This window comes from Alexandromys fortis, unplaced genomic scaffold, assembly GCF_014885135.2.
Source record: "Alexandromys fortis isolate MF-2015 unplaced genomic scaffold, M_Fortis_MF-2015_v1.1 scaffold_63, whole genome shotgun sequence".
Lineage (NCBI taxonomy): Eukaryota > Metazoa > Chordata > Mammalia > Rodentia > Cricetidae > Alexandromys > Alexandromys fortis.
This window is the reverse complement of record NW_026067953.1, coordinates 7,335,805-7,355,342: the sequence shown is the minus strand read 5'-3', so window position 1 is coordinate 7,355,342 and position 19,538 is coordinate 7,335,805. Positions and strand designations below refer to the sequence as shown.

The 19,538-nt window shown below is 40.8% G+C and overlaps 1 protein-coding gene across 10 annotated transcripts in view; it reads left to right on the top strand.

The window, feature by feature from the left end:
• The window catches only part of Atxn3 (ataxin 3), a 38,202-nt gene that overhangs the window by 14,277 nt on the left and 4,387 nt on the right, over nt 1–19,538 (top strand). For 5 of the 10 annotated variants that reach the window (XM_050151477.1, XM_050151475.1, XM_050151480.1 and 2 more), the window contains 5 exons: nt 216–303; nt 2,718–2,850; nt 6,172–6,338; nt 7,749–7,845; nt 14,432–14,535. In XM_050151477.1, the coding sequence (XP_050007434.1) occupies nt 216–303; nt 2,718–2,850; nt 6,172–6,338; nt 7,749–7,845; nt 14,432–14,535 (589 nt within the window). The other 5 variants (XR_007593460.1, XM_050151482.1, XR_007593459.1 and 2 more) reach the window with 4 other exon arrangements.

Sequence of the window (19,538 nt, the reverse complement as noted above, 5' to 3'; positions counted from 1 at the left end):
TTTAGAAGGAGTTCGTTTATGCCTTAATTTGTTGTACAGCATTTTTTTCTAATCACAGTATTCAGTACGTTAGAAGAATCTTAGTTTGATATATTTATTTAGACAGTCATTATATATTTATTTAGACAGTCATTAGTAGGTTATATGTTTAACATGAGAAATTATTTTTGCATATAACTTTGTTCATTAACTTTAATATTCTTTTTTTTTTTTAGTGGTTTAACTTGAATTCTCTCCTGACGGGTCCAGAATTAATATCAGATACGTACCTCGCACTATTCTTGGCTCAGTTACAGCAAGAAGGTAAATAAATACCAAAAATTTTATCTTTGAAGGTAGCTTAAACGAAACCGAGTCATTATTTGTGTGTGTAATAGTGTGTGATCTCTGACAATAGCAGTGAGTTACCCTTACAGTATAGGTGATCAACTCAGGGTAAAAGCTCTCTGCTTCCATTGATTAGAATGAAGAGCTTCTCTTACCTATGAAGCTCTAGCGGCTTGCCCATCTGTAATTTTCTCATTAGAACTATTTCTGGTGCATTGTCACCTGTTGAACCCTTCCAGTCGGTTGCCATAAACCCGCGAGTCTCTCTTCTCACTCTCACTGGGCCTCCCAAATTTCATAGACATATGTGAAATGTAAAAGGAAAGAAAATGATTTCTTGATCGTCCTGTACCTCTACATGGCTTATTTCTTTACAACTTGCCTACTTCCTGTTTGCCCTACTGTTTTTTCTGTAACTATTTTCATGATGAAATCTTTAAAAGTAATTTTTTTTTACTAAAATATTCACAGTGGCACTATAATCTTGCTTTAAAAATGTGCTTTGTGGTGATGGGGATTGAAAACCCATGGCTGTGTGCATGTGGGGTAGAACTCTGCTCTGACCTGTATCCCTAGCTAGCAAACCCCAGTGCTATTGTGACGTCAGCTAACCCGTGTTTAAGCCTCTTATCTCTCATCCCTGATGCTTTCTTCACACTTCAATCCGAACTGAAATCAGGTTCAATAATTGGACTTGGTTGGCTTTTCCCCCCTAAATCTACTTGACCCCTGGGTGTTCGAGTGAATGGAACCTAGGTACTTTAGCTAGGTTTGAGCTGATTTGGGGATGGTATGGTGATTGATGTCACCTTAGCCTCTGTTAACAAACAGTGCTTAGATCCCTTATGTCCTTAAATATGACACAGTGGAATTACATGTTGGCATCTGCCTGTCTCACCCACCGCTTCTGTCAGGTTCCTCTTGTGGATCGTCACACCCTTTCCCATCTCATCTTCTTCCTTATGTGGCTTTCCACTGTTTTAATCACAGTTTATCATCTGTACACTCGTAATCCCAGACTTTTAGCTTTAGCTTAGACATTCCTCTGAACACCAGTCCAGGGCTTGGCATCCTCAGGTGCCTGTGGAGCCTGAAGAGGGCGTCAGACCCTCTGGAACTGGCTGTGGGCCTCCGTGCAGGTGCTGGGAATCAGATCTGAATCCTCTGGAAAAGCAAGTACTTTTAACCGCTGAACTGCCTGTCCAGCCCCAAAAGACTTGATTCCATGGTTGTTGTTTGGTTGGTTGCTTTTGCTTGCTTACCTATATGTGCTTTCTTTCAGGCTTCCATTTGAGGAAGAATCCTTCTTGGACATCAGTTTCTATATGATATGTTGATAAAGCAGCCAGAGCGCTTTTATAAAAACTTAATGTATATTATAATCATACACTTACTTTACAAATTAGTGGTTTTCTAACACACTGAAAATTAATTAAGAGTCTTAAATAAAATCGAGACTTAGTATGGTGTCTGCATAAGGCAGAATATCTTCTCTTCATAGTGAGCTGACATACAGATTCTAGGGGTTTAGAAACAGGTTTATTAGCAGAAAACACATCAAGACATCTGAACTCTGAATAAGCTTGTCCTTATCAAAAGAAAATGTGTTGAACATATTCTTTTGAGTGAACAGCCCTCACAATCTTTGTTTCATTGAAGTTCAAGAAAATCAATGGTAGAAAACATTTATTAAGTTGGACTTAGTTGTAGCTGAGAAAACCTGTCTTATTGAGTGAATGAGTGTTTATTAAAATTTGCATTGTACCAGTGTATTGTTTTCCAGACCGTGGGGCATATTGGCACACTGACTATATTTGAGGTTTTGGCTTCCCAGCTCTGTGGATGGGGCAGGGAGCAGGGTGGAGAGCTGCCATTTACAGCACATATTCCAGCGACTTATTTTATCCACGTTACCAGTCATTGCATATATTCACCAAAAGTGACTTCTCGCCTGCCGTTTGAGGAAGTTCCTTATCACTGTTTAGTAATTAGAGACACCAACACAGATGGGTGAATGATTGACAGACCCTGTGGCACTGGGGAGTGGCAGAGCTAGGATTGAACAAAAGCCATTGGGTCCAGGTCCTTTTCTCTGCTTCTCCTTTGCCTGCCTGCCTGTTTACTTTTAGCAAGTAGTCATGTGGTCAGACGCTGCTTCTCTGGGGCCCTTGTACACAGGACTGCTTTTGTCTCTGTGGCCACCGAGTCTGACCGATGGGAGCAGTGAGGCTCAATCCTGATCCAGGTGAGAGTCATCACATAAGTTAGGCCTTTCTGGATTTCACCTGATGTTTTTCCTCCTGTGCTCTGTTACCTTTCTGTCAACTATCATTTCAGATGAAGTTTGAACCTCCTACTAGTTGTTTTAGTTTGTTTTTGCCTCTTTTTAGGTTATTCTATATTTGTTGTTAAGGGTGATCTGCCAGACTGCGAAGCTGACCAACTTTTGCAGATGATCAAGGTCCAACAGATGCATCGACCAAAACTTATTGGAGAAGAATTGGCGCAACTGAAAGAACAGAGGTAAATTTTAGTGCTGTTGTGTAATATATGATGTAGCATGCCCTCAGAAGAATTAAATGTCCATGCTTACACTTTTTGTGTCTGTGTGAGTGCCCACCAAGGCCAGTATTGGGATTGGATCCAGTAGAGCTAGAGTTACAGGTGATTGTGAGCTGCAGGATGTGGGTGCTGGGAGCTGAACTTGCCCTTTGGAGAGCAGGAAGTGATACTAACTACAGAGCCATCGCTCCATATACTGCATTTACTGCTTGTAGTTAATGTGTGGTCATAGACTGCCAGAGGTTAGTGGGTTTTTTTTTTTTTTCCTCAAGACAGGGTTTCTCCGTAGCTTTTGGTTCCTGTCCTGGAGCTAGCTCTTGTAGACCAGGCTGGCCTCAAACTCTGACTGTGCTGGGATTAAAGGCGTGCTCCACCACCGTCCAGCTTGGTGTTTTTTTTTTTTTTTTTTTTTATCTTATTTTGTGTATTTGTTTTTATGTTGCTAGGAATCAGCCTCATGTTCATATTAGGCAAATGTTCTATTCCGTTATGCCCAATCCCCTATTTTCATTTCATTTATTCATTAAATCTTGGGCATTTTTTAAAATTATAAGGACATACTTTGATGGGGAACCGAGAATTCAAAACTTTGATGTGCTTATGTAATTTTACTTTATCTTAAAGTATTATTTATTTAGCAATTTTATACATGAATATAATTATTTTTATTATGTTCATCACTCATTACCCTCTCCTAACCCCCTCCTGTCCCCTTTGAATCTCTGTCTGCTTGTATGCCTGCAGGCCAGAAGAGGGCACCAGACCTCATCACAGATGGTTGTGAGCCACCATGTGGTTGCTGGGAATTGAACTCAGGACCTTTGGAAGAGCAGGCAATGCTCTTAACCGCTGAGCCATCTCTCCAGCCCCCCTTTGAATCTCTTTACCTTTCCAGCATGTCCCCTTTCTGTTCTCTTTTGGTTTATTTTATTATTTTATTTTCTTGCTCACTGAGTGTAACTAGTGTTGCTCTCATGGATGACCCTATACCACTATACTACTGTGGTATAGTAATTTTTCTTAAGTGTCTATACTCCCTCTACCTTAACAGTGATAAATGCCATGGAGCTCTTTAGTTAGGGGTGGGAGGGTCCTCATGAGTGCTCCCCTGTCCATGCAGGAATGTTGATCGCTTGAACTTTGTGAAGGTTTTGTGCTGGTAACCATCGCTGCTATGTATGAGTATAGCAGCCATGTCACAGTCAGAAGACAACATTTCTCAGCATCCCTTCCTAATCCCCTGCTCTGAAGTTCCTTGAGGGTTGATAAGGAGATCCTCTTTAAGTCTGAGCACTTAACAGTCATTTCTTCTCAAGCACTTTGAAGGTTTCTGAGTCATTGCCGTAGCTGCTATCTACTACCCAGCCCTCCCCCAAAACAGTTTTTTTCTGATCAAGAACAAATCTGTAGGTCTAAATGTATTTGGAAGGGTGTTTGACCTGTCCATTTAGTAAAACAATAGTAGTTTTGCCCCCACCTAGGGCCTATGACCTCCTCAGCCGTATGGCCTATGGGCTTTTGACAGGTTTATGGTACCAGGCATGAATTACTTTCTGAGGTGTGACCCTCAGATCCCATCAAAAAATGTTTGGACCAGGCATGGTGGTGCGTGTCTTTAATACCAGCATTCGGGAGGCAGACACAAGTGGAGTTCTCTGAGTTTGAGACCAGCCAGGTCTATATATTGAGTTCTAGGACGGCCAGAGTCACCTACATAGTGAGATCCTGTCTCAAATAAAATAAAATAAAGTGGATGAGGAAGAAAAAAAAAGTGGTTGGTTTCCCTCCAAAATAGTCATGTCATCTTGTCTGGCAATAGACAAGCATAGCATGACAGGCCCTGACTAAGACTGGTAATGGTTTTTCTCTTCCAGCACTATGAAAGCTGGTCAGCAAAGTAGAGGCTTCCCAGCTCAGTCCCTGCTTGATTTCTCTCTGTTATGTCTCCACCAGTTAGATCTTACTATTTACCTCTATTAATCTATAGACCTAAATATGTTTATAAGGCAGTTTGATATGTCCACATATTGTTGGAGGATCCTCTGTATTGATTTGATTTTTGAAATAAGATCTCTCCAGGTAGTGATGGCTCAGGCCTTTAATCTCAGCATTCGGGAGGCAGAGGCAGGCGGATCTCCTGAGTTTGAGGCCAACCTGGTCTACAAAACAAGTTCCAGGACAGCCAAGGCTGTAACACAGAGAAACCCTGTCTTGAAAAACAAAACAAAACAAAACAAAACAAAGCAAAACAAACAAAAAATGGAAAGAGCAAAAAAGAAATAAGATCTTAAGTAGCTCTGGCTGGCTAGGATTAAAAATGTGTGTGCCGCCATGCTCTTTCGTTTGTGATGCAGGAGGTCAAATCCAGGGGTTTTGTGTCCTAGGCAAATATTCTATTTTTTTTGGTTTTTCAAGACAGGGTTTCTCTGTGGCTTTGGAGCCTGTCCTGGAACTAGCTCTGTAGACCAGGCTGGTCTCGAACTCACAGAGATCCGCCTGCCTCTGCCTCCTGAGTGCTGGGATTAAAGGCGTGTGCCACTACCGTGCGGCCTGTGCTACATCTCTTGAATATACCTCCCTCATCCGAAAATGAGTTGTTACAATTATTAATTATTATTACTATTATTATTTGTAGTGTTTGTGCTCAAATCCTAAGTTTCATGCATACACTCTACCATTGAACATCATCCGGGTCATGGCCATCCCATTCCCCCCACTATTTCTAATGGCAGGTGTCATTAAGTTGCCCAGTTGTCAACTTTGACATCCTTTTGTCTTCACCTCACAGGTAGCTGATAAACAAGCATGAGGGCATAAGCAAGGCTGTGTTTAGTGAAGTTTATGGAATGAGCATAAACGAATTACTTAAATATCTTGGCTTAGATTCATATTACAACTCAGTTGTTCTGTTAGTGAACTTTATTTTCTAGAGTGTGTGTTTTTTTGTTTGTTTTTTTTTTTTTTTTTGTCTAAAATCTTTAGTTTTTAAGTGCCTTTAATTTTATATAAAATTGAAGACTATGGACTGGAGAGATGGCTCAGTGGCTAAGAGCACTGGCTGCTTTTCCAGTTGTCTTAGGTTTGATCCTCAAGTCTCACCTGGTAGCTCACAACTTTCTATAACTCTAGTCTCAGGGTATCCAACACCCTCCTCTGGCCTCCTCAGGCACTGCACACAATGTGCAAGATAAACATGCAAACAAAATATACACATAAAATTTTTTAATGAAAAATAAAATCGAGAAGCAGGCTATAAGTTCTATGAATGCATTTGTTGCTTAGTGTTCTTAAAGCAGATCTGGAACGAGTCCTAGAGGCGGCTGACGGGGCTGGGGTGTTGGATGAAGATGAGGATGATTTGCAGAGGGCTCTCGCGATAAGTCGCCAGGAAATCGACATGGAGGATGAAGAAGCTGATCTCCGCAGGGCCATTCAGCTCAGTATGCAAGGTATGAGCATTTGGGGTGTACTTCAGTCATCTTTGGAGAACTGGTTCAAGTTGTTCTTAGCTTTTCAGAAAATTATTGTGCTTTTGGAAGTTCTTTAAGAGTTCCTGCAAAAGCAATAGTTCTAGAATTTCAGTATTTCTTTTAGATTTCCCTGATCTTGAATCACTTTTATAACTTATATTAGGACTGTTATTTGTTGTGTTTAATACAGCTGTAATTTTACTTCTGGTTATGTTATTTGATTACAATAACATAACAACTAAATGAATTAATCTTCCTTAGCTAAGCCAGCTGTCTTAACAAATGCATGCCAGTGGACAACCTGTACTTAGCTGGACAACTTAATACTTAAGCCCTCTTTTGAGGGATATCCCTTTTTCACTGATGTAAGTCTGTCAGTGGAGGAGAGATGATAAACCCCTTAGGAATGTTGGCAGAGCAAAGTGTTGACACACAAAGCAGTTTACTGAAAGCATTTTCTTTTAATTTAATTTATATGAAGCTACTTCTATTTTTAATGAGATTGTTCATCATCTGAATTCCTTAAACATCTTAGTGCATTGAGGATCCGTTAATAAAGTTATTACTGTTACTCTAGACTCCTCACCTCCAGGCCTACCTCTGCATATTTCATGGAGCGTGGAGTTCCATGTTTTATTAGCATGGGCCTGCTGGGTTATTGCAGTAATGCACAGAAAACCATCTTGCCATTGTCACAATTTATATGCAATCTGTGTTTGGTACAGTTACTAGTGAGAACTTAGAAACAAGTTGTTGAGAACAGAGTAAGGGTGTGTCATGGTCGTCCTCAAGGGCTGCTTTGAGGAATACCATGCCGCCGCCGTTGAAGGTGGAGATGCAGTTGGGAAAGTTAAAGGGCACACAAATGTGGTCTTCAAGGCCTCTCATACCGGGTGGACTGTGGACTTGTACTCTCACATCTGCATTGCAGATGGCGTCATCCACGGTTGCAGTAACACATGACTTTCATAGCCTTCTTACATTTTCAGAACAGTAGTGGGATGTTCTTTTTTTTTTGTTGTTGTTTTTCGAGACAGGGTTTCTCTGTGGCTTTGGAGCCTGTCCTGGGACTAGCTCTGTAGACCAGGCTGGTCTCGAACTCACAGAGATCCGCCTGCCTCTGCCTCCCGAGTGCTGGGATTAAAGGCGTGCGCCACCATCGCCCGGTTTAGTGGGATGTTCTTAAGAAGAAAACTTTTGGGCTGGAGAGATGGCTCAGAGGTTAAGAGTATTAATTGCTCTTCCAGAGGTCCTGAGTTCAATTCCCAGCAGCCACATAGTAGCTCATAATCATCTATAATGAAATCTGGTGCCTTTTTCTGTCTTCCTCAGGAAGAACAAATATACTGCTGCTTGAACAGGTATATAAAATGATTGGCTTTTTTTTAGGTAGTTCCAGAAATATGTCTCAAGATAGTCCACAGACGTCAAGTACCAATCTTACTTCAGAAGAGCTGCGGAAGAGGAGAGAAGCCTACTTTGAAAAGTAAAGTAGTTAGTACAGATTAAAGCTTCATATTTAATACTTGCTTGTTTTGTCTGTTTCTAAGTTACTGTTTACTGCCTGAACCTACGAGTGTGTGTGTGTGTGTGTGTGTGTGTGTATAAAGTTTTGCAGCAAATCAAGTGTGAAGTATTTAACAGTTTTAGAGAAAAACCTTTGCCCAATCTTGGATAAATTTACATGGCCTTGGATAAAGGGAACCTTGTGGGATTTTGCTTATCAGAAGGAAAATGGACTTAGGACGGGAAAGAGTTACTGCATATTGATCTGTTGGCCCTGCTAATCCTCCCATCAGTTAACAGGGAAACAGCATTTGAGGGAGGGGGGTATCTTCCCAAGTACAGGCAGTAGGTGCTTTGTAGTCCTGCTGGTTGTCACTTTAGGAGGCCCAAGACCTATTAGCACCAGGAGCATAGAAACCATCAATCTGAACCATCAACTCCCCAAGCTACATGGTATACTCAGTTTGTAAGTACTAAAAATAAATGTTTATACTTCTTTGTTTTTTTTTTTTGTTGTTGTTGTTGTTGTTTTGTTTTTTGAGACAGGATTTCACTGTAACTTTGGAGTTTGTCCTGGAACTAACTTTTGTAGACCAAGCTGGCCTCGAAGTCACAGAGATCCTCCTGCCTCTGCCTCGTGAGTGCTGGGATTAAAGGCATGGGCCACCACTGCTTGGCTATTTACTTTTATAGTGTCTTTCTTTCTAGTAATTGCTGTTCACAAAACTTTTATTTTTTGGATAGAGTTTTCTTATGTGGTCTGGCTGGCCTTAAACTCCTGGCTGTCTTTCTACTTCAGCTTCCCTTGTGCTAGGATTACAGATATATGTCATCATTTTTAGCTTTTTTATTATTTTTAAACTGAACTCGACCTTAAAAGTGATAGATAATATGATCAATAATTATGATCAATAATAGATAATTGAACCCTCTGATCTCAGGTCAGAAAGATAAGGCCAGAGATGGACTCTACAGTTATATATCTCGTCTCATCAATCTGTGAAGCGTTTGTTTTCACATTTTAAGTTCTTTGAATGTCTGGGACACAACTTGATGGAGAGTGCTCACCCAGCCTGTGTAAGGCATGGGCTTCATTCACCCCAGCACAACAGCAGCGGCCACACATCAATCAGCGCCTCTGAACTTGAGCAGCCACATCTTAGACTCATAGTTAGCCAATTAGTGGTATAAAGTTTGGACCATTTTGCCTCTACTGGTATTGTGAAGATAATGTTTACGCTTTTCTGTTTTCTGTTTTTTTAAGTCACAACTCAGAAGTATATGAAGGAAAGTTCTGAACAGCTGACATCCTCTTAATGTGAGATATTTCTAGTCTTTATTCAGTGACTGATTCATAGATTTAATTATATTTACATTTTAAAATAGTACTTATTAGTGCTTTTCATGTCCTTTTGAATTTTAGCATTAACTATTACTTTTTAAATTATGGTAAGCCTTAGACACCCATCTAAATATAAATATAATCAATTACTCAGTTGGAAAGTACCAACACATGACCCAGGTATTATGCCTCTGACTCCCATTTTTCCTTCTCCCACAGGCTTGGACTTATAACAAGTCATAATCATCATGTTGTTGCTGTTTTAGTATGTGCCTCCAAAATATTTGGAGTTGTTTGTTTCTGTAAGGTTGCTTTGTTTTTGTTTTTGTGTTAGTTTTTGATTGTTCTCTCTCACTGCCTGGGTTAGTCCTAAGCTCCCACTCATCCTGACTCTCATTGCCCAGTGGTGGATTGCCAGTCCGCATACCACACCTGGATTGTTTGTTTTCCCCTAATAAATGCTGTTTTCACAAAGTAATATTGGTAGTCAACAATTTTATATAAATATTTAGTTTTAAAAATTATTTAAAGCTACTTAAGTAGGCAAAATTAGTATTCTAGAAATTTATTTTTTAAAAATGTTCCCACTATACCCTTCTTCAATACATGATGTTAGTGACTGCATATATTCCCCTCTCGTCATATGTATATTCTCTTTATGTGTGTGTGTGTGACAGAGAGAGAGAGAGAGAGAGAGAGAGAGAGGAGAGAGTGTGTATGTGTGTGTGTGTGTGTGTGTGTGTGTGTGTGTGTGTGTGTGTACACTATGCATGGCATACAGGTCATTTGGCAGGAGTTGGTACCTCTTCCTCCACTGTGTGGGTCCTATGACTTAAACTCAGGTTGTCAGGCTTAGCAGTAAGAGTCTTTACTTGCTAAGCCTTGTTACCAACCCTTTTCTTTAAATTATTTAGACATTTTGTTAACTTCCTTGAAATAAAACTTTGAAACTTCCAGTAGGTTTGAACTTTGAGTAGCAGTAAAGGTAATTCAGTAACATTCCGTGACGAATATTAAGCCATAGCAATCACAACTTAAACACCATAACTATTGCTTTTGAGATGATAAAGATTTTGGTCAACCTTGCACCTTTTTAAAAAGCATTTTGGGTATGAGCATGCCTCTTTCTAGTGGTTGGTTGTGTGTTGAAGTTGTTTCTAGCTTTAGTCTTTTATCCTCTGTTGAGAACTTAAAGACAGCCCAGGCACTGTTCTAGTTAGTCACGTAGCACTGAGATGAATTAAGGGTCAACTTTGTGATGTTTATTTTTAACATCGACTGGCGTTTAAAAGTGCTAGTTTACTAAAGTTTAAGAACGGTGCCAAGGGCCTGAGGATGGCTCATTGCTTAAACGTGCATGCTGCACTTGCCATTACATACCCTTGGTTGCTTAGCTGGAATAGTTCTCTGTCTGTCTCTCTAGATTATTCTGTTCTTGGCCTTCTTTCATTCTCCAGTTACTCACAGTTCATCCCTGTCTGTCACTATTGAGTGTTAAAAGCCTCATACTTAAGGTAGATATCAGATAAAACACATTATAGGATTTCTGTTTTTGTGTAAAAAAATACTACTAAAAATAGCCTATTATGAATTCATAGTTTATGAGTAAGGGTCAGTAAGTAATATCTCATTGGCATGACATTTTTTCTAGCAATGATCTGCATGTTTATCAGTCATAAAGCCCCAAGCCAGAGTCCATACCAGCACCATTAATGCCTGCTGTTGGGAGCACAGAATTAAGTGGTGGGTCTGAAGGCTATCAGCTGTTATGTGTTCTACAGATATTTGTTAACATCATTAGTGTCTTTATGTATAGCTTTGAATGCTATAGTCTGCCTGTTACAAGAAATAGTGTTTCCCAGTAGGACGGATACAAACATTCATAGCCAAGGAGTGTCATGATGTTTTGATTGCTTAATACTTATGCAGTCACTTTAATGGCTTGACTTAGTTTATCAGACAGTTCAGTTTAAGAAACAAAAATGGAGCTGGAAGGGGGTGGCACACTCAGGAGGCAGAGGCAAGTGGATTTGTGAGTTCGAGGCCAGCCTGATTTACAAGAGTTAGTTCCAGGACAGGCTCCAAAGCTACAGAGAAACTCTGTCTTGATTAAAACAACAACAACAAAACAAAATAAAACTAGAAGTGGCTTTAATCCCTGCCCTCGGTAGGCAGAGGGAGTCGGATCTCTGAGTTCAAGCCCCCCCTGGTCTATAAAGCAGGTTCTAGGATAGAACTGTTACACAGTGAGATTTTTTTTTCTCTAAAAGCGAAAAAAGAAAGAGAAACAGGTAAGAGTACTTAAACAAAACACTAATAGTGAAATTAGAGGCTTATAGTGTTAGGGAGTTCTGAGCCAGGCTTCTGAAGTGTAGAGTAGTTTGTGAGAAGGGCTCTGACCGCTCCTGACTAGAATGACAGGGATCAGATAACCCCACGACACATGACTGACATCAAGATTCAGAGGACTATATACTCTGTTCTCACTCTGAGGGCACCTACTCATACATAATCTAAAACATTTCTATGTTTTAGATATAAATATTTTATTTTATATGTGTGGGTATTTTACCTGCATATATATATGTGTACCATGTGCATGCAGTGCCTTCGGAGGGCAGAAGAGAGTATTAGAACCCCTGAACCTGGGGCTGGGGTTACAGACAGTTGTGAACTGCCTTGTAGATGCTGAGAATTGAACCCAAGTCGTCTGAAGAGCAGCCAGTGCCCTCAACTGCTGAATCATCTCTCTAGCCCCTAACTAAATCTTTTTCTTTTTGGGTTTTGAATTTTTTTTTTTGTTTGTTTGTTTGAGGAATGGTTTCTTTTTGTAGCCCTGGCTGTCTTAGAACTCACTATGTAGACCAGGCTGACCCCAAACTCACAGAGGCTTGCCTTTGCCTTTTGGAGTGCTGGGTTTAAAGGTGTGCACCATCACATGTAACTCCCTAACCACATCTTAAAACAAACAAACAAAAAATAAAAATAAACAGATATAACTGTGATCCTGGAATCAGGAAGCCATATTGTAGTTGTCAAGACTTTCTGGTCTCACTGAAACAGCCATGAGATATAGGAGTTAGGGCTGAAATCTCCTTGCCTTTGCTTATCAGGAAAATAGCTGTGCCTCATTGACACATTTCTGCCCTTTGTAGCTCATGTGACTAACTCTGTGACCAGAAACCAGGCTTTTTCTGCAGCCTCTGTAGACTGATGCATGGTGGGTAGGGCCCTGAGGACCTTGTTCCATAGCAGCGTCCTCAGTGCTTCAGAGTGGTCCTTTCAAGGGTGGCAGCTGATTTTCTTCCCGTTTTACATAATTTAAAATTATAATAAATATGTCAGTTAAATGAAAAATTAAAGTAGATTAAAAGTTTTCCCTCTATCAGACTTAGATTCTTAAGTAGAGAAAGAAGAGGGCATGATGTTCCAGGATCCCCAGAGCTCAGGCCATGCGTGAAGGAAGGCACACAACAGCAGAAGGCCAGCAGAGAGAAGATGGAGTTCTACTCTCCGAGTTGTCTTGTTGTTCACTTATAAAGCTCAGAACTGAGAAGGACAAGCTGGGTGTGGTGTTGCCTGGTGTACTTAGGCCAGCAGATCTAGAGTTCAGGTCATCCTAAGCTAGCAACCTGACCAGAAGCCTTTTTCAAAATTGAGAGGAACACTAGAAAAAATCATGCAGTGTATAATTGAATTTTGGCCCTTTTAAAATCAGACACAGCTTTGTAATCTGACTTCTTAATCTCAATCATTTTTAGATTTTCCTTGTTTTTGTTTTTTTTTCTTTGTAGTTTTTCGTGTATGTTTCTTACTTATCAAACAGTAGAACTAGTGTGCAGAGCTCCTTGGAACTCCCATGTCCTTTCCCCAGATTGTTGACAGATCAGAAGTGTCTGGGAGTAACAGATTCTTTCTTGTTGCAGCTTAGTATTTCAGCGTACATATTCTAAATACAAGGATATACTCCTGCATGTTTGTTTTGTTTTTGAGATAGGGATATATAACACCCAGCCTGGTATTGAAATCCTGGGCTTGGGTGACCTTTTCCCTTGGCCTCCTGAGCAACTTATACTACAGGCACAAGTCACCACAGTCTTTTTTAAGAGATTGTATTAGTCAGTATTCCTTTGCGGTGAAGAGACAACATGATCATGACAGTTCTTAAAAAGAAGGCATTTAATTGGTGCTGGCTTACTTTCAGAGGTTCGTCTATTACCATCATGATGGGGAGGGGAGCATGGTAGCATGTAAGCAGTCATGGTACTGGAGAAGTAGCTGACAGTTCTACATCTGAATCCACAGGCAGAAAGTGAGAGGTTGGTCTGGCATGGGCATTTGAAACCTCAGAGCCCACTGCCCAGTGGTATACTTTATCCAGTAAGGCCATATCTATATGAGCCTATGGGGGCCATTCATATTCAAACTACCACATTTTACTCCCTGGCCCCCATAAGCTAGTAGCTATGTCATAATAATAAGTCTTTCAGTCTTATGACTGCTTCAAAAAGTATCTTCTGAGATTCATGCAATCTCTTAACTGTAAGATTTGTAAAATCAAAATCAAGTCGCAGATCACATACTTCCAATATACAGCAGCATTGCTGTCATCATACAACTGCTTCTATTTCTTTAATTCATCAAGTATGTGATGTAGCTGCTATGTGAGGAACACAGTCTCAGGTACTGGGGACACAGCTAAGCATCATAAGGTTGTGCTCTGGTTAGCTTGCAGCCCAAACACAAGCATCGAGGTGGCAGTATGTTTATACTGAGAATGCAAGTGAAATAGTGAGAAGGCCAGGAGAAGGCTTAAAGTGGGATGGCCAAGACAGCCTTCAAGGAGACGCGTGCTAAATTCAGACTTGAAAGACTAGAGGGAGCCAGGCAGGAAAGAGCACATTAAATTGAGATAGTTTGTCTTCAGTGACTCCTAAAAATATTAAAGATGCATAAACCTTATTCATTTGCATACGAATAAATACTAGTGAGCCTTATACAGAAAATGAAAATACCTATGTGTCTGATAACTCAAATATGTAGGGTTTTTAGAATAAAAATTTTGAAACTTTTATACTTGTAATTGTCAAACTAATTCTCATGTTCTGAGTGTTCAGGCCAGTGCCATTTTGATTTATGGAACAGCCTACATGAATACGTATTCTCATGGAATATTTATTTCTTGGGTATTGTTTTAACAGATAATCACTTTTGAATATTTCAGGCAACAACAGCATCAACATCAGCAGGAGATAGACCAACCTAGGCAGCTTTCTTACCCTTGTGAAAAACCGACCACAAGTTCAGGAGGACTTGGGAACAACCAAGGTATGAATTACTCTGAGTATCCACCATGATTGTTACTCAAATGCTTTACTTGACATCCAAGGTTCATGTCATTTTTACTTTATATTTTCTTCCTTCTTTAATTGTATTGAAACTCTTAAGTGGATTTGTAATCTACTGAGTTCCTCTGAAGGAAGAGGTAGATAGACTAAAACACTTGGTAAATATCTATCTGTCTGTCTGTGTGTCTGTCTAAAAATTTCACTATGTGGCTAAGGCTAGTGTGGAACATTATGTGTTGTCTACTCTGGCAGCAGCCATGCCCTGGTTAGTTTTTGAATCACACACATATTACTTGAAGTTCACAGCACATTCTTTAAAAATCCTCCAGAGATGATAAATATTAGTAAGCGGAAAGTAAATACCTTTCCCCACCTAATAATGGAAAACATGCTTTAGTGTAATCTAGATAGTAACTGGAATTTGGGGTTACTTACGAGGCCTTGATTTAATAGGTCTTAACTTGAGCCAAGTCTTGGTAGAAGTTGAATGGAAAAGAAACTCTGTGAGAGGGCTTCACGGAGAATCTATGCAGAACTCTCAGAATTGTACTGTTAATAGATTGTTAAAGGATTGTTGATATGTCTTCCCCTATAAAGACTCCTGTCTCCAGCTGCAGTTGATGTATATATACCCCCACACAGACACCTTTCAAGGCTCACAAAATACAGACTTGAGTAAGATTTGCAGTTTGACAATGCCCAAGTATTCAGGGTTCAGCTGAAAACCACTGTCATACCAGAACCATAAAAGGAGGAGCTACATAGACAATTTTAATCCTTTTTTTTTTTTTTGAGGTGGAGTCTCACTAGCTAGCTCAGACTAGCCTCAAATTCACCATTGTCCTACTTCTGAGTGCTGAGATTATAGTCATACTCTGCCACACCTTGATTCCACATACACATTTGAGAGCAGAAAAATACTGAAAACCAGAAAGCTACGAACTGAAGAAGCTTAATGAACTTCAAATTAGTATAAACCCAAAGAAATACATACCAAGACTCAGGACTTCTGAAAACTGAAGACGCTGTCCCAGATTAGTGAGAAATAACCTTCCCACAGCAGTTTGAGACAAAGGCTTCCTTATGAATGAAGGAGCAGATCGTGTGTTTTAAAATGCTGAAAGAAAATTTTAACCCAGGGTTACATATGCAGTACTTATACTCTTTAGAATTGGGAAAAGTGTCCAACAGTTCTTAAAGACTAAAGAAAGGGAGACTAACGTGATGGCACACGCCTTTAGTTCCAGCACCTGGGAGGTGAGTTCCAGGACAGCCGGCACTACACAGAGAAACCCTGTCTCAAAAAACAAAACAAAAAGCTAAAGAATAGAGTGGCCTAGGAAGATGAGCTATCATCAGAGCCAGGACTAGCCATCAGTTACAGAGACCCACAACTGCACAATGTGCAGAGAATGAGAGACCTTGGAGTACCAGCGCTAAATGGGATGTCTCCATCAAATTCCGCCCCTTAGGGCCCAGAGAACTTTGAGGAGGGGTGGCAGAAAGATGGTAAGAACCAGTGGGGATGGAAGATACCAGGAAAACACTGCCTTCCAGATACAACAGAACTGACACGCAAACAAACTCAGAGAGATGGTGGCAGCATGCAAGGGTCTCCACAAGTACAAGCTTTGTGGGGTCTCAGCACTGAGATGGGGAAGTGAATGTGATCTCCCATCCCTAACTCAGAAACTGTCTCCAATGGACACCACTCACAGAAGAAAGGCTAGTTTTCTCCATTAGAGTCTCATTGGGAACACCAATCACATTCAAGAGCAGGCCATTCAAAACAAGCTAAACTTTACTAGTCTTTTGCTTCTGTATTACGGTTTCTGATTTTGTGTGTTTTTTTTAAAATATTGATTGATTGATTGATTGATTATGTATACAATATTCTGTCTGTATGCCTGAAGGCCAGAAGAGGGCGCCAGACCTCCTTACAGATGGTTGTGAGCCACCATGTGGTCGCCGGGAACTGAACTCAGGACCCTTGGAAGAGCAGGCAATGCTCTTAACCACTGAGCCATCCCTCCAGCCCCCTGATTTTGTGTTTTTATGGGTTTTATGTGTGCATGTTTGTCTCTGCATGTGTATGTATGTCTAGTGTGCTTTTATGTGTGTGTTTCCTTTGTTCTGTGAAGTTTTTTGTTTGTTTGCTTGTTTTTCTTTTCTTTTTCTTTTGTTTTTTTGAGACCGGTTTCTCTGTAGCTTTGGAGCCTATCCTGGAACTTGCTCTTGTAGACCAGACTGGCCTTGAACTCACAGATCTGCCTGCCTCCTGAGTGCTGGGATTAAAGGCAAGCACCACCACTGCCTAGCTTTGTTCTTGTATTTATTTATTTAAAATTTCCACCTCCTCCCATCCCTCTTCCCCCATCCCCTTCCCCCTCGCTCTCCAGTCCTAAGAGAAGTCAGGGTGTCCTGCCTTGCGGGAAGTCCAAGGCCCCCCCCCCATCCATCCTAGGAAGGTGTGCATCCAAACAGACTAGGCTCCAAAAAGCCAGTACATGTAGTAGAATCAAAATCCAGTGTCATTATCATTGGCTTCTCAGTCCGCCCTCATTGTCAGCCACATTCAGAGAGTCCGGTTTGATCACATGCTCGTTCAGACCCAGTCCAGCTGGCCTTGGTGAGCTCCTGTTAGATTAGTCCCATCATCTCTGTAGGTGGACACACCCCTCGCGGACCTGACTTCCTTGCTCATGTTCTCCCTCCTTCTGCTCTTCATCTGGGCTTTAGGAGCTCAGTCCAGTGCTCCAGTGTGGGTCTCTCTCTCTCTATCTCCATCCCTCACCAGATGAAGGTTCTATGGTGATATGCAAGATATTCATCAGTGTGTCTATGGAGAAGGCCAGTCAAGCACCCTCTCTGCTGCCCACAGACCTGGTTGGGGAAATCCCCTTGGACACCTGGGAACCCCTCTAGAGCCAAGACTCTAGCCAACCCTAAAATGGCTCCCTTAGTTAAGATATCTTCTTCCCTGCTCCCATATCCACCCTTCCTCCATCTCAATTATCCCATTCCCTCAATCTCTCCCCAATCCTCCCCTTCTCCCTTTTTTCTCCCCATCTCCCCTTCTCCCAACCTAGTCCCATCCCCCTGCTCCCAACTTTTGCCCGGTGATCTTGTCTACTTCCAGTATCTGGGAGTATTAACTATATGTATTTCTTTGAGTTCACCTTCTTATTTAGCTTCTCTAGGATCACGAACTATAGGCTCAATAGCCTTTGTTTATGGCTAGAATCCACTTATGATTGAGTACATATCATATTCCTCTTTTTGGGTCTGGGCTATCTCACTCAGTAAAGTGTTTTTTATTTCCATCCATTTGCATGCAAAATTCAAGATGTCATTGTTTTTTACCGCTGAGTAGAACTCTGAAGTGTATATGTGCCACACCTTCTTTATCCATTCTTCTATTGAGAGCAACAATGAATAAATGGGACCTCCTGAAACTGAGAAGTAATGCAAAGGACACTGTCATTAAGACAAAAAGGCAACCTACTGAATGGGAGAAGATCTTCACCAACTCTGCATCAGACAAAGGTCTGATCTCCAAAATATATAAAGAACTCAAGAAACTAGACATTAAAACTCTAATTAACCCAATTAAAAAATGGGGTACTGAACTGAACAGAGAATTCTCAACAGAAGATGTTCAAATGGCCAGAAGGCACTTAAGGTCATGCTCAACCTCCTTAGCCATCAGGGAAATGCAAATCAAAACAACTTTGCGATATCATCCTACACCTGTTAGAATGGCTAAAATCAAAAACACCAATGATAGCCGGTGCTGGAGAGGTTGTGGAGTAAGGGGAACACTCATCCATTGCTGGTGGAAATGCAAACTTGTGCAACCACTTTCAAAATCAGTGTGGCGGTTTCTCAGGAAACTGGGAGTCAATGTACCTCAGGATCCAGCAATTCCACTGTTGGGAATATACCCAAGAGATGCCCAATCATACTACAAAAGCATTTGTTCAACTATGTTCTTGTTTTGTTTTTTAAATTTTCCTGTTTCTTTTCTTGAGAGAGAGAGAGAAGGCATGAAGTTGGGTGGATGGGAAGGTGGGGAGGATCTCTGAGGAGGTAAGGGAGGAGAAACCACAGACTATATTGTATACAAAAGAATCTATTTTCAATTAAACTAAAGAAAGTTCTCAAAACAGAAAAGAAATGATGATGTTGAGGCAAGGACGGGAAGAGTGGATGATATTAAATGCACTTCCCTCCTTTTGAGGGTGAGCTCTTTCTGTTGCATTTTAACTGGGAATAGCGACTTTAAGAATATACACCAGGATACCTTTAATCCTGGCACTCCAGAGGCAGAACCAGGTGGATTTCTTTGAGTTCAAGGCCGCCCTAGTCTACACAGTGAGTTCCAGGCCAGCCAGGGCTATATACTAAGACCCTGTTTCAAGAAAACAAACAAGCTGAATACATAATTCATATGACCCAACAGTTATAGGTATGTATGCCATAGATTTAAAAATGTATGTTCCCACAAAAGTATATATACAAATATTCATAGCTATTTTATTGATTTCAATCAAAATTTGGAGACAGCCAGTGTGCCATACATTCTGTGCATACATGGTTAAACAGTCTGTAGTGCTTCATGCCATAGAGTGCTACTTTCAGGATTAAAAAGAAGCACTCTTGATGCATGCAGCATCTGGGCTGCACCTCAGGACCATTATGCCAGGCTGAAGACAGTCTGGATAGGTTTTACACTGAGGTGCCTTTTGTGTAGCATTCTAAAACTCCCAGATGTATTCAGATAGAGAACAAGATACTGTGGGCAGCAATATAGACAAGATGGTGGAAAGTTGGGCATGAATAGAAAGTAATGCAGGAGGGAGAGATTTGTGGTGCTTTATAGTTTTATCGGGTTCTTGTAGTACCTAGAATCAAACCTGGGGCTTGGTGCATGCTAGGCAAGGATTATACACGGGTGCCTCAATTTAGACAGTTTAAAGATTA